General features: G+C 32.1%; 1 protein-coding gene and 1 pseudogene across 1 annotated transcript; both read left to right on the top strand.

Moving 5' to 3' along the window:
• The first annotated feature begins 1,392 nt into the window (after positions 1 to 1,392).
• On the top strand, positions 1,393 to 7,423 carry LOC100815426 (ADP-ribosylation factor 1). The gene is made up of 8 exons (NM_001253068.2): positions 1,393 to 1,855; positions 1,953 to 1,991; positions 2,410 to 2,472; positions 3,282 to 3,300; positions 4,439 to 4,550; positions 5,626 to 5,673; positions 6,079 to 6,209; positions 6,848 to 7,423. The coding sequence occupies exons 1-8, from the start codon at positions 1,753 to 1,755 to the stop codon at positions 6,879 to 6,881; spliced, it is 549 nt and encodes a 182-aa protein (NP_001239997.1). The 5' UTR covers positions 1,393 to 1,752; the 3' UTR covers positions 6,882 to 7,423.
• Positions 7,424 to 10,049: 2,626 nt separating this feature from the next.
• LOC100782297 (probable 1-deoxy-D-xylulose-5-phosphate synthase 2, chloroplastic) lies at positions 10,050 to 12,248 on the top strand (annotated as a pseudogene).
• Positions 12,249 to 14,365: the final 2,117 nt, after the last annotated feature.

Here is a 14,365-nt window from a genome sequence, read left to right as displayed (position 1 = left end):
CTTATAAAATTACGTGATGCATACCTTCCCTGGTTTTGAGCATGCTTGAGTTAATTAATTTTAATTACAATGCTGACCGTTCATACTGAAATTACTGCCGAGTGCAAAGATTCGTATGATAAAGGGTTTGGTTCATCTCATTGTACTTGATCGAGAGAGAAAAATCTAGGAATTTTTTTAAAAAGTTTTTTATATCGAATTATAATTACGGAGTTTAGAAGGGGTCATTACGGAAAGTTAACTTTGTAGTTTAATTAATAAAAAAATATTTTTTTAATCTCCATACCTTTGGGTCAATTTGTAGTTTTGTATTTTCGTAGATGAATTTAATCTTTAATTATTATTTATAAAAAAAAAAACACCCAAAATAGGTGTGTAGACAGCAAGAAAAGTGTCCATGAATTTTATTTGTTTTACATCTGATAGTAATTAACTATATCTACTTTTTTTTGTCAAATTAACTATACCTACTTTTTTCAGGAAAAAAAAAAACTATACCTTTAAAAGTGATTAAGTGTTTGGGTAGATAGTGGGTGGACAATTTTAAGGGAGACAATTATAATTTTTCATAGAAGTCCATGTACATAAAGACACTATTCTCATCCCCTACTTTCAAAAAAACAAACAAAAAGACACTTATGCCCCTTTTCCCAGATTTTCCGCACCTCTTCCCTATTTTCCCCTCACACCTTTGCTTTTTATATTTTTAACTTTTAGATTTGACAAAATTGTGATTCTATTTCGTATCTAAACCTAAATATACAATAAAATTATATATAAGATAGATAATGAAATCACGATTCGATTATGTATCCGAGTTTAGATACAAGCAAAATCATGATATATTTTGTATAATAATGACACATGTTATCTTTCTAATAATAATAGAATTGTTGCAATACAAATTAGTATTTGATTGCTTTTATAAAGGATAACTTCTATCGTAATTAACTCTATTTAATTAAACAAGATAATCTATATGATACTAATTAGTATTAAAAAGGATAAATTGTATCTTGATTAAATTAAGTATCACCATTTTTTTTTTAAAAAAGTAACTTAAATCTACAATTCTTTATTTAAAAAAAAAAAGCTTATATCTACAACTTATTACAATGTTTTTCTCATAAAACTTTCACAAAAAAACTGAAACATATATGATTCCATTGGATAACGAATTCGATAGAATCATATTTCTCTTAGAAGGTTATTTTTGGAATAGTAGAAAATAGTGAACATGTGGGAATGAAAATAGCAAATCGTGGATTGACAATAGCAATTCCAAAAGAATATCTTGGAAATGAAACGGAGAAGCCCAGGCCCAAACCTGATTGGCTGAATGCGCGAAATGAGAGTAGAGTTGAAAGCGTGTTGGTAAGGTATTAGCATAACATATAGGGAGCGAGATCCCAAAACCAAAAGGTGGAGGGCGTGGGCGAGGGATATCTATCTTCATTTTCGTCGTCGTTCATTTTTTTATTTTTTTTTTCTGTTTTCCATTCGCTTCTTCTCTCAGAAAAGCTCGCCAATCGATCTTGCTCTCTTCTACGCTTTTCGAATTCCTTCCATTCCATTATGGACGCAGATTAGATTCACGTTCACATTCACTTCTCTTCGTTTGCTTCAACCACTCTGCTCTGCTCTGCTCTACTCTGAGATCCGATCGCATTTTCATTCAGAAAGGAAACTCGTGTGACTGATTTATGCGCTAATTGCAATTGCACTGCGAGCGTCCCTGTGCCGAATCGGAAGATGGGATTAGTGTTTACCAAATTGTTTTCCTCTCTTTTCGGTAACAAGGAAGCTCGAATCCTCGTTCTCGGCCTCGACAATGCCGGCAAAACCACTATTCTCTGTACGCTTCCTACCTCTCTGCTTCTCTCCCTCACCATCCGATTTGAATTTTCTGTTTCTCGAATTGATTCGTTCGATTTTATTACTTTCCTTTTCAGATCGGCTTCAGATGGGCGAAGTTGTCTCCACCATTCCAAGTTCGTACTCGATCTCCTTTTACATTTACCTGAATCTTAACGTCTGCTCTTTTCTTTAATTTTCAGTTCGTTTCGCTGCTAACTTTTTTTTTTTTTTTGGTTTTGGAAGTTACCGTCTACCGAGCGATCTTATTTTGAATTTTAGGTTCCTTAATATCTGATTTAATTTTATGAGCTCGCTTATATTTATTATTTAGTATAATCGCTTGTGTCTATATTAAATTATTAAAGCTGTTCCGTATGTTCCTTGGTTCAAAATGTAGACAAAATTTTGAATGCCGTGTTGTTAATTGTTATTATCAGTTGTTTTTCTCTCTCTAAATGTAGATATATGTTTCCACTGCGTGGATGATATTTATGCTCTTCCATATATCTTTTTGTATAGTGACTGATTGATGTATTTGATTACTTGATGCAGCAATTGGGTTTAATGTCGAAACAGTGCAGTATAACAACATTAAATTTCAAGTCTGGGATTTAGGTAACGACCATGATTCAGCAAGTTCTGTATAATTTTGTACTTGTTGTGCATATGTTTTCACTGCCTATGCTTGAACTAAACAGATCTTAAACCAACATTAGAGTTACAGTCATAGAAATGACCATGTTATAGTTGCAATTTACAAACGTGCTCTATGAGCAAGGTTCAAATTGAATACTCATTAAATAAATTTTAATGAAAATTAGTTTTTAATAATATAAAAAGTAAATCAAATACAAGCAAAAAACATAATTTAAAGCGTTTAAATGTATTTTGGTCTTTCTGAATAGTATGAGTTTTTCATTTGATCCCTTGCTTTTAAAACGTTGGAATCTAGTTTTCGTAATTCCCCCTCTCCCATAGTCCCTCTGCAACTTTTCCCTTTTGTACTGCATGGTATTCTTCCATCTCATGTTAAATACAAACAAGCATGCATTGACCCTGTTTTAGACTTGACCTATGTTAGTTTTACAACTGGGTAAGTGCAATACATAAATGAGTTAGCATAATTTTGTCCTCCTTTGGCAATAAATGTTTTTATCTTTTGGCATTTTTGTATGTTGGTATAGTCCAAGTGAAGATAAAAACCTAGACATTAACTTTTTCCTGTTTCCTGTTTCTTTTGATATATATCTATTTTAGATGTGTTGCGTAAAGATAATTTGTTAGGATTCCATACCATAAATATAGTTCATTTCTGTTTACAAGCATGTGAACATGTAATTGCATGAGACTTAATATGCTATAACATAGGAGGGCTTTTTTCAAATTCTAATTCTAATTTTAATATCAAACATTTGTTTATACAGGTGGGCAAACAAGTATCAGGTAAACACTTTGGCTTCATTCTTACTTTTAACCTGTAGTACCGGATGACTTTTGATGTGTTATAATGTCACACTAATTTGTAATTTTTTATCACTCCTATTTGATATAAGGATGTACTAGAATTGCCATTAGCTAGCATGTCAAGGAATTTTGTACTACAATTTTGGCTACTAGAGACTCTTCATGCAGTCATTTTTTGTCAGAATCCTTCAACACTCCCATATTGTTGTTTACCTGTATTTGGTGATAACATGATAATGGAACTACTAACATACTGAAAACTAAATCAGCCTAGAAGTTTTACGTTGGTTGTTGAGGACCTAACATAACCCTCCTCCTTTACCTAGTCTTAGGACTGACTATGAAACCATAGGCGGAGGAATTGAGATCCTCTCCAGTGACTGGAAGCATCCAGTAGGAGAGAGAAAGACACAACACTCTTGTGGGGCCCACCTAGTACTTCCAGTAAATGGAGAGGCACCAGACTCTAGGCGGAGTTACCGAGTAGACACCTTTGAAGCGCAAGCACTGTAACTTCTAGGCTACCATGCTTTTAGATGTGTGGTTAGACAAGAAGGGACATGATATGCAATGTGTAAGATATTGGTATGACACCTATTGTGAAAAGATGACATGAAATTGGTTAAGGTGATTTAGATATGTGTAAAAGAAGGCTGTCGGAGGCATTGGTGAAGAAAGAAGATGACGTGGTTTTTTGTCTTGTAAAAAGGGGTTGAGAAGAAACTAAGGACATTTGGAGGAAATTATTAAATGGAATCTCATAGTGAAATAAAATTCTTGAGAAATTGATATTTAATTGAGCTCAATGACATCGTATGATCCATGTAATTGATCTCACCTAGTGGAATAAGACTATTGTTGTTGTTGTTGTTATTGATGTAAAACAAGAGGAAGACTTTGGGACAACAACATATGGGAAAGTTAAAAGAAGAGGAAGAGAGAGAGAGGCTGAATAGAAAATGGGATCAGTTACAGTGTGTAATTCAAGAATAAATTGTAAAAGAAAATTTGTACACACACTTTGTATTACCATTATGTGTTATAGATTATCGATGTAATGTCAATTTATTTCTCCCACTTTTTTTTGTTTGATTGTTTTTTTACTTTTTGTCCATAGGCCATATTGGAGGTGTTACTTTCCAAATACTCAAGCAATAATCTATGTTGTTGATTCAAGTGACGTTGATAGGCTTGTGATAGCTAAGGAGGAGTTCCATGCAATTTTGGAGGTATTTGTCATTCTTGATTTGTGTTGTTTGTGTATTTATTTTTACTTTTACATTTATATATTCATATAACTATTTTGCCTATCATTGTATTATGAAGACTCAGAATGAGAAAAGTGTGAATGTGAACATGCCACTTATAACGTGTACAAAACAAATCTAGGTTTGGAGTGTAAACTCTTACATTACTAGTCATTCAGAACACTGATAGGTAGTTGATATTGTGGGAGAGTGGTGGCACTAAGTTGCACTTCTAGGCTATATTAGTGATGTGCAGCTTCAGCAATTGCTAAGAGGATGAAATAGAGGAATGCTATGAGGAAACTTTTGTTATATAGCCATAAATAAGAACATCAATGATATACAGTATTAAATACTATTAAGCAATAAAGTGCCAAAGAGCATAAGATAAGTTTTGCAAAGATGAGAATGTTTGATTCATGGATGAGTGGTCGTACAAGAAAAGATAAGAACATAAGATTGTGAATGAATGAATTTTAGAGAGAAAGTAGGAGTTGCACCTATTGAGGAACAGATGCTATATATAATCATGTCTAAGATGGTTTGGACATGTGAAAAGATCACTAAAAGAAGCTCCACTTAGTCAACATGATCAGATGAATGGAGTGTAGACCAATAATTAGATGAAGAGGAAGACCAAGAAAAACTTAGTGAACCTTAAAAAATGATTTAGATCTAAATGGCCTTTCTTGTGAAGAAGTGGGATTTAATTGATTTCAGTGGTTTGATCCAGGTAGCCACTTGCACCTAGTTTGAAAAGAGTTTGTTGTTTTTGAAGGTTTAGAAATTATAATAAGGTTCTGAAGTGGTTTTCATGATTCAAATATCATACAAGTATACACTCGTTGATTCTCAATTTTCATTTTTTTTAAAGTTATCATTTTAAATTAATGGATTTTCAATTTCATTTTTTAAAATGTATTTGTGAAGTTATTATACACATGATTTGTTCTGTTCTCTATTCTCCTTGGGCACTGGTTATTGCCTATGAATTGCGATTTCAGGTTTACAAAAATAATACTTAATACTAATTGTTTTCTCTGAACCTGTATTCCAGGAGGAAGAACTAAAAGGTGCAGTTGTTCTCATTTTCGCAAACAAGCAGGTCAGAATTTGTTCTATAATTTTTTGATTCTAATATTCCCACAAGGACAATAAGAAGGAAAGAACATGTAAAAAACTTAGGAAGCTAATAGTAGAAGGAAAAGTGCTAGCGACAGATTTTCAAACACATTTTTCTAAACATATTATTATTGGTTGTAATTTATTGGAAATCACAAAATTTTGTATGTCTCACTTATTATAATGAACTCTATTCATTATTTTGTTGTTTTCAATAAATTTTAACCAATAGTAGGGTGTGTTAGAAAATGTGTGACTGCTGGTTAAGATGATGCAAAACAGAAAAAGCATATATTCAAGTTGTACTTAATTAATTATATGCAATGCATATGTACATAGGTATTGCATTATACCTTCTGAATCTGAATTTTTGCAAATCGCTATACAGGACCTTCCTGGTGCACTTGATGATGCTGCAGTGACCGAGGCTCTAGAGTTACACAAGATCAAAAATCGCCAATGGGCTATTTTTAAAACTTCTGCCATAAAAGGAGAAGGACTTTTTGAGGGCCTTGACTGGTAAGTCAAGTAAAATTGAAGGCTGTTTCAAGAGAATTATGATTTGAAATATCCATAGATAATTAGGTACCTTTGCAATATTATTGCTTTTTTGTTTTTGTTTCTTTCCTGTATCTTGAGGATGTCATTTCCTCCTTATGTCCCCTTCTTTTTCTCTTACTTTTTTTATTTCAAAAAAGGAAAAAATTAAAACAATATTTTTATGGATATCTTATTTTCGTAATTATAGAATAATGTGTTGTTTCTAATGGATGAATTTTGACTGTTGAGTTACATGGAATTATTGTAATAAAGAGTTCCTGTGAAATATGTAAGATTGAAAGTTCATTGGTTGCTAATAGAGAACCCTGTCTGATAGAATATCATCAACTTGGCATGTTGTTTTTCCTTTTCATTTTTTCCTGAAAATATAAAGGCAAGTTCACCTTGGTTTAGAAAATATGAATGGAAACTTATATGTCGTGCAATCTTTCATTGATCTTTCAAGAATACAGATTTGTATCATTTGCTTATATGATTCTTATTTGCGGATGTTGATTATACTGAGATATTTAGTGTTGCACTGCTTCTAGCTTCATTTGTAGCTGATATAACATAAAATAATACCTTACAAATATTAATGTGAGCTTGTTATATAGGTTGAGCAATACACTCAAATCTGGAGGTGGCTAAAGGTGTCAGTTTCAACGAATTAAATGGACGATTGAATTCAGAAGGAAGGTGGAAATGCGTATTTTGGTATCTCTTTCACTGTGAATGATGCTATAATAATATGATTATTAAAGCTCGTACACATGTTTTATTCCGTTTTGTGTTTACAGTTAAAAAGGTATGAACAATGGTCATTGGTTGTCTTTTTCTTGGTTCCTTTTTATATTTTTAAGTTAGTCTCTTGGCTCCTCTAATAGCAGTAGCTGAATGGTTTCTAAGAAAAAATTTCTAGTCTAATCTTGTGTAATTGAGATACATGGGTTTACTCTTAATGTGCTTGACGTATCGATGATTACATGAGGTAGTTTTGTCAATGACATAACGGCTGATGAGGGCAAACCTTCAAAGCTCTTTGGTGACATGATGAGGACTGAGCAGCCATTGTTGTTGACAATGTAAATCAAGGTAGCAAATTTTTCATTAATGTAAAATGTATCGAAGACAATATATGATATTCTTTTTGGATTTGAAATTTCTGCTATCTAAAAGTAAATTTCGGTTCATACTTAGTTGAGTCGGATTTCATAACTAATTTGGGGCAAAACTTTCTTAATGTTTATTTATATTCGCAAGATTAAATTTGAAATTTTGTTGTAGAGGAACAGAGTTTTAATCACCCAAAAAAATTGGACGTTGATTGTAGGGAAATAAGGATATTCTATCATATGAAAAAACCATCACTATCAGATGTCTCACTCGAATCTGAAACTCACGAAGAAGGGTGATAGTGATAAAATGAGTCTTTTTAGAGATTAAAGAATTGAATGATTTTTTTTACAACTAAATAAAAAATTAAAACTAGTTTTTATTTTAAAAAATTAATTTTATTTTTATAAAAAAAGTCACATAGAAAGCAATCTACATGTTCCATCTTAGTCAAACATGTTTTATTTTAAAACTTATATTTGAAAATCAAAATTTAAAATTTATAACTATCCCAAATAAACCTTTAGTTTATAATTTATTTAAGTTATTCTTCACATCACTGTAAGAAAATTTCAGAAAAAAATTGAATCCAATAATATTCATTTGACCGGAATTAGTATATTATAATGAAGAGCTCCTGTGAAATGTGTAATGTCGGGTGGTTGAATTTTAAATTTATTTTTTGGAAAAATGAGTTGATCAAATCCCCTTCCAAAATTTTCTAGGAGATTTCTCATGCATTTTCTGGTATTCAGAAATTTGAGAAATATGAATGAAAGAAATAGTGCAATTTTTTCCTTGAATTTGTTTCTAAAAGTCAAACTTTTTTTCTTCTATTTTATTTAAATAAAAAAAGATATCATTATTCATTTTTTTCTTCTATTTCTCTTCCTTTCGTCCAATCATACCTTCGATCAATTAAAACATGTCAAGACATACGTAGGAAAGAAAACATCTAAGAGAGAAACAATTAAGAATCACTGTCTCTTCATTGATTTAGTTAACGTGAGAAATAATTAAGCATGACAAAAAATATATCAAATTTCATATATAATTTTCTCATTTCACAAGACAAGAAAAATGACTTAAGAAAAGAGAGAGATAATAATTTACATTTCTCAATCAAATAAAATAAATTTTATAATATATTATTTAGAAAAAAAAATTAAACATCACGTTTTTTTTTTCATTTTGATTTTTTAATTTGAATAGCTTAAAATTTTAACTTATTATTATTTTTCTTTCCTTCTACTTTTTCTACACTTTTTTTTTCTTTATCCAAATATAGCACACAGTTTGTTGCATTCTAGGAATATTTTAAAACCTTAGGGGAGAGTATAACCAAATCCAACCCGCTAACTCGATTGTACAACGTAATTTATTAATTTATTATAAAAAAAGTATTGATGTGTCAATAAATTTGTAAGTCAAACTTGTGGTTTAACTTGGTCCATTGTCAAAATAAACCCGTATCAGTGATTAATTTTAGAAGAGACCCATTTTAGAAAATAATTTATTAGATTATTAGTCTAAATATATTGTACATAAACTCTTTCAAGTGGACCTTAATTGAGTTACTTTTGAACAATCTATTATAAATTAATTTGGATCAATTTCAAGAAATACAAGATATGTAAATCATACAAGTAAAATTATTAATTCATATTGTTAGGAAAAATAAAAATGAAAATGATTATTCAATGTAGCTACGATAAAATACGAGTTTAAAATAGTAAGATGTACAAAATGTCATAACTCTAAAATAAAATCTTAATCTCGAACACTGAACCAATTAATGTTAGAGATAGAGAATTCTTAATCCGCATGTCTACCTTAACGACAAATCAAAAGGTTGATGAAATTCTATTCAATTTGATATGAAAATGTATGCGTCCTCGTACGTGAGAAATAGACGTTCACGGTCCCGAATGCCGATCACTTCATCCCAAATGCGAGGATAAGAAGTTAGGGTTCTCATTGTGATCTCATCACAAAAGTGACAAACGAACAATTTGGGTTTAGCATTCTATAATGAAGTACTACTAACATTTTATAAAATTAGTATTCAAGAAATTGATCTTAAAATGTGTGGACAATTGATCTTATTTTAATCTTAAATGACAATGAACAAGTTTCCCTTCCCACTGCAACCATTGATGGCCCAGCTCCACCGGTTGGAGCTCTTAGTAGAGCCCTCGCCTGACTGAATACTAATTCTAAGTTCCATTAACTACGCGAGGTCGCAAAGGTAACAATTGAACTTGGAATACTTGAATTTGTATTTCGGCTCATGAATTGAATTTTGAAGCTTCAACTTCTTTCATGGGCCTATTTTAGTTGCATCATGGACATACACTTATTGGCCCAAGCTCAAATCGCTTCGGGGCTGTTTCCTCCACTTTTTTTGGAATGTTTTTTTGACTTTTGAAATGATGATTCCAAAAGTAAAAATAAAAATAAAAATTACATTCCAAAATATAATTTTACCTTTTGGATTCATCATTCCAGCAGATAAAGCGGGAAGTTCAGGAAGCAATAGCCTTGCTTTCGTAATGCATATAAAGTACACGCCTTTTTTTTTTGTAAATAAATAGAGTATAGGCCTAAAAACATATGTATACAATATTAATAAAATACAATGCGATATGTATACAATATTAATAAAATATCATGCGGATGATGTAGTTCTAATAGAACTAATATTTGGTGACCAATGAACAGGGAATCACGAAGCAAATTGGAAGCCGAGCACATGAATTTGCATCTAAATTAGATTCCTACATTAGAGGGATGGCAGGTGGTGCTGGTGCATGTTTATTTGAAGAGCTTGGGCTATTCTACATTGGCCCGGTAGATAGCCATGACATCGAAGGGTATGCCAACACTTGGACCTATTCTCATTCATGTAATCACCGAGAAAGGAAAACGCTATCATCCAGCTGAAGTTGCTCCTGACAAGATGCATGGTAATTAAGTGACTACTTATATATTACTAGCCTTTTACTATTCTCAACTTGTACTTGATTGTTTACATAACATTAACATAATGCAATTGGCTTAATGGATTCTATTTTGTGTAGGTGCTGTGAAATTTGATCCTAAGTCGAGGAAGCAGTTGAAATCCAAAGCTAGTACGCAGTATTTTGCGGAGTCTTTGACAGCAGAAGCAGAAGTTGATGAGAAAATTGTTGCCATCCATGCTGCAATGGGAGGGGGCACCGGGCTTAACTTGTTTCAGAAGCGCTTCCCCGAAAGATGTTTTGATGTTGGGATAGCAGAACAGCATGCTGTGACCTTTGCAGCAGGCCTAGCTGCTGAGGGCCTCAACCTCTTTCGCGCAATTTACTCTTCCTTTCTACAAAGAAATTATGATCAGGTCAGAAGTTATGAAACTTTGGAGAATTAAACCAAACTAGTTTTTTTTTTTCATTTTCCAAACTAGTTTTTTTTTCTTTACATGGTTGAAATTATTTGTGGTATCCATAACTCCCCTTTGACACTTTGGCTTTGTGCATGGTGCATGCAAGTAGCACATGATGTGGATCTTCAAAAGCTTCCAGTTAGATTTGCGTTAGACGCAGCTGGCCTAGTTGGTGCTGATGGTCCAACTCACTGTGGAGCATTTGACACAACATTCATGGCTTGTTTGCCAAACATGGTGGTCATGGCTCCATCAGATGAGACTGAATTGATGCACATGATAGCCACAGCTGCAGCCATAGATGACAGGCCAAGTTGCTTTAGGTATCCAAGAGGGAATGGCATAGGTACCATTCTTCCACCCAACAATAAGGGCACGCCAATGCTTATTCCAACTAATCCTTTTAAATTTCCATAATGTTCTATTTTTTTTTCCAAATAAGCTTACATTTTTCTAATTACAATTAAAATATAGATCGGTAAAGGCAGGATATTAAAGGAGGGAAGTAGGGTCGCTCTTGTTGGTTATGGAACAATGATCCAAAGTTGTATGGAAGTTGCTAAGGTTCTTGAAGCTCATGGCATCTCAACAACTGTGGCCGATGCACGATTTTGTAAGCCTCTAGATGGAGATTTGATGACGAGACTCGCTAGAGAGCATGAGATTCTTATCACAGTTGAAGAGGGATCCATTGGAGGATTTGGTTCTCATGTTTCTCACTTTCTAGGCCTGAATGGTCTTCTAGATGGTAATCTCAAGGTGGGACTTTTTTATGTTACCCTTTTTTTTATTAGCAAATGTTAGTTTTTATTAGGAATCGAACCCACGACCTTTTACCTCTTCCTTTCTCCTTTAACCATCCAACTCATCTTATGTCTCCATCGAACACTAATTCATTCATGAAGGTTGAAAATTGCATCTAACCACTACACCACCATGGCTACTTCTTTTTCCTGTTACCCTTCTTTGTATGTAGATGGATTGTGCATAGTGTATTAACTGATAGTTTCTTCATTTGGTGCAGTGGCTAGCCTTGACATTGCCTGACAGATATATAAACCATGGATCTCAGACAGATCAAATTGAAATGGCAGGGCTGAGTTCAAACCATATTGCAGTTACTGCTTTGTCATTGACGAATGTGCATTGGGATAGTCGTTTGCTTCTCAGCCTACAGAAATGAATCTTCACAGAAATTGTGAGCCTGTGATTCAATTTTTAGGTGCCCCCTTAATGCATGTACATATGTAGCAGTTAAATCACCAAAAGTATGGCAATAATGTAATTAAAATGATTTGGTGTAAAAGAAGTTCTCCATCCTTTATCACTGGAGAGTTTTTGATAACTAACCATGTACTTAAGGAGGGAAGCAAAAAAGAAAAGTGAGGTGGGGGAACAATAGTTGTTGCAACTAAAATATGTTTTGTACAATTGTTGAAACTAATAATGAGAAGTTTCATTAATTGAGATATTCACATCAAGTTATGAGTGACTTAAGCATGTTAATGCTCTCACAGTAGTTAAGAGTTCTTCCATTATTCCATATCAATTTGCTTAATAGTGAATCTGCTTGAAATCAATTCAATCAAACATGAAATTAATTTAATGATTCGAATTCCCTTTGAATGAAACTTGCGAACTGTGTAACTCCATATCTTAGTCATGATGATGAGCCTATAGATGAACCAGTTGAACTAAGATGGCTCGTGATCGTGAAGTATGAAGCAAAATCTAATTGAGACAGTTCATGAATTCTGACATATACATCATGCCTTAGGAAGTTTTTAATGTTTTGGGAAAAGTGCTTTATAGAACATATTACTATATGGTACAAACCATTTAGCACAATGACAAAACGGAACCGCGTGTTTGTGTATTGTTGAATAGATATTGGATTTAAAAAAATAAAAGACTTTTTATTGAAATCAAAAGCAGTTTCCTTTTAGCCTTTATTTGAGGTCTCCGTATCAGACGTATTCATACTAACAAGCATTTCCTTCAAAGAAATCACCGTACGTGTAGTTTCTTTCTCTTCTCATTGCTATGATTCGTGTCAGTAGTAAGTGTTTTTTGTAGTAAAACTGCATCCATATTCCACTAGTTAATTAAAAGTTAAAACCTTGATGGAGAGAAACTTATCTATATAGGGTCTCATGTACATCGAACATGTTGGTCTAAATAGAACTAATGACAGTTACTACGACTACAACTTAGTTGCACTGGCGGTTATCCAAATGGCCAACGGAACACATGAAACAACTATATAGATACATAGCTACATGGACATGGGAGGTTTTGGAAGAACAATATAAGTTGTGAGGATTGGCTTGTTAATTCGAGCTTCAATCATAACTATGGACTGAAGAAAAAATTGGAATACTCCTCCAAAGAAAAAACTAACACTTTGTTTGGAAGTTAAAAGAAATAAGAAAAATCATTGAAGAGAAGAGAAAATAAAGAAAAATTAAATAAATATTATGTTATTTGAATGGATAAAAATATACAAAATAATATTACAATTTTGCTTTAAAATACAATTTCGCTCTAAAAGAGAGAAAATGTTAAGGAGAAAGGAGATGATTATGAATTCTTTCTAGCATCCTTACACATAATCACGTCAATACTTTTAACATGTTTACACTCTAAAAAAATTCTCATGAAATTGCTACAATCCAAATCACCGAAGAATATTTATTATTCCCTTTCTCTTTTATTATAAGAAGATTTTAACTAATTTAATTAAATAGATTAAATTTATCAATTATTTGTACTATCATTTTAAAATTATTTTTTTTTATTTTTCTATTTACTTAATTGTTTCTCATAAATGTTTTAAGAAAGAATAATTAAGTAAATGTATGAAGAGAAAAAATAATTAATACATCTAGAAATTTAAAAAAATCTTATAAAAATAGATAAATAAATTTTAAAAAATCTTATAATTAAGGAAAAAAATATTCTTATTGTTGTTATTATTATTTACTATGTGTGTGGGGAAGGGGGACCGGGGAATATGGGTAGGAGTTGGGGTGGGTTTCTTGGAATGGGGCCATCGAATTCCAAACTTAACGCACATATACTTGTAAACGACCATCGGTCCATCAAGGGCCCAAACTAATGAATACTTGTATTTCTTTTATAAATTATACTTGAATATTTTTGCCTTGTTGGATCAATCCATTATGATTTGGTTAGTTTAGAGAAGGAAGCTAAAAAAAGGTAGAAAATATGATAAATTTGTAAGTTATTTGATAAGAAAATACTAAAAGAAAAGAAAGTTAAAAATTTGCTTTCTTCTTAATTTATCTTATTTTATCTTATTCAATTGCACATACTTTTTATAGTTTAATTTTTTTTCTTAAATATTTTTTAATGTTATTTTATCTGAATTAAAAAATATATGTAAATAAGATGTGAAATAGTTTTGAACCATGTTACTAATAAAACCTCTGAATCGGTGAGCGCAGTGATGGATCTGCATGGAGGGTAATGGGAATAATTGCTTCCAGAAAGTAATCTTTTTTACTTGAATATATTAAATAAATATTTTTTTAGCCTCATAAAAAATAGATGTTATCCACACAAGATAAATTTTTTT

The sequence above is a fragment of the Glycine max genome, chromosome 13 (assembly GCF_000004515.6).
Source record: "Glycine max cultivar Williams 82 chromosome 13, Glycine_max_v4.0, whole genome shotgun sequence".
In the NCBI taxonomy this organism is placed as follows: Eukaryota; Viridiplantae; Streptophyta; class Magnoliopsida; order Fabales; family Fabaceae; genus Glycine; species Glycine max.
The sequence above is the reverse complement of the archived record's forward strand: the minus strand, read 5'-3'. Positions and strand labels throughout refer to the sequence as shown.

Bases quoted from the DNA above. Each gene is read 5' to 3' on its own strand.
- LOC100815426 (NM_001253068.2), top strand. From the start codon at position 1,753: ATGGGATTAGTGTTTACCAAATTGTTTTCCTCTCTTTTCGGTAACAAG. The intron at 4,551-5,625 runs GTATTTGTCATT...CCTGTATTCCAG, and splicing joins AGTTCCATGCAATTTTGGAG to GAGGAAGAACTAAAAGGTGC. The intron at 6,210-6,847 runs GTAAGTCAAGTA...CTTGTTATATAG, and splicing joins CTTTTTGAGGGCCTTGACTG to GTTGAGCAATACACTCAAAT.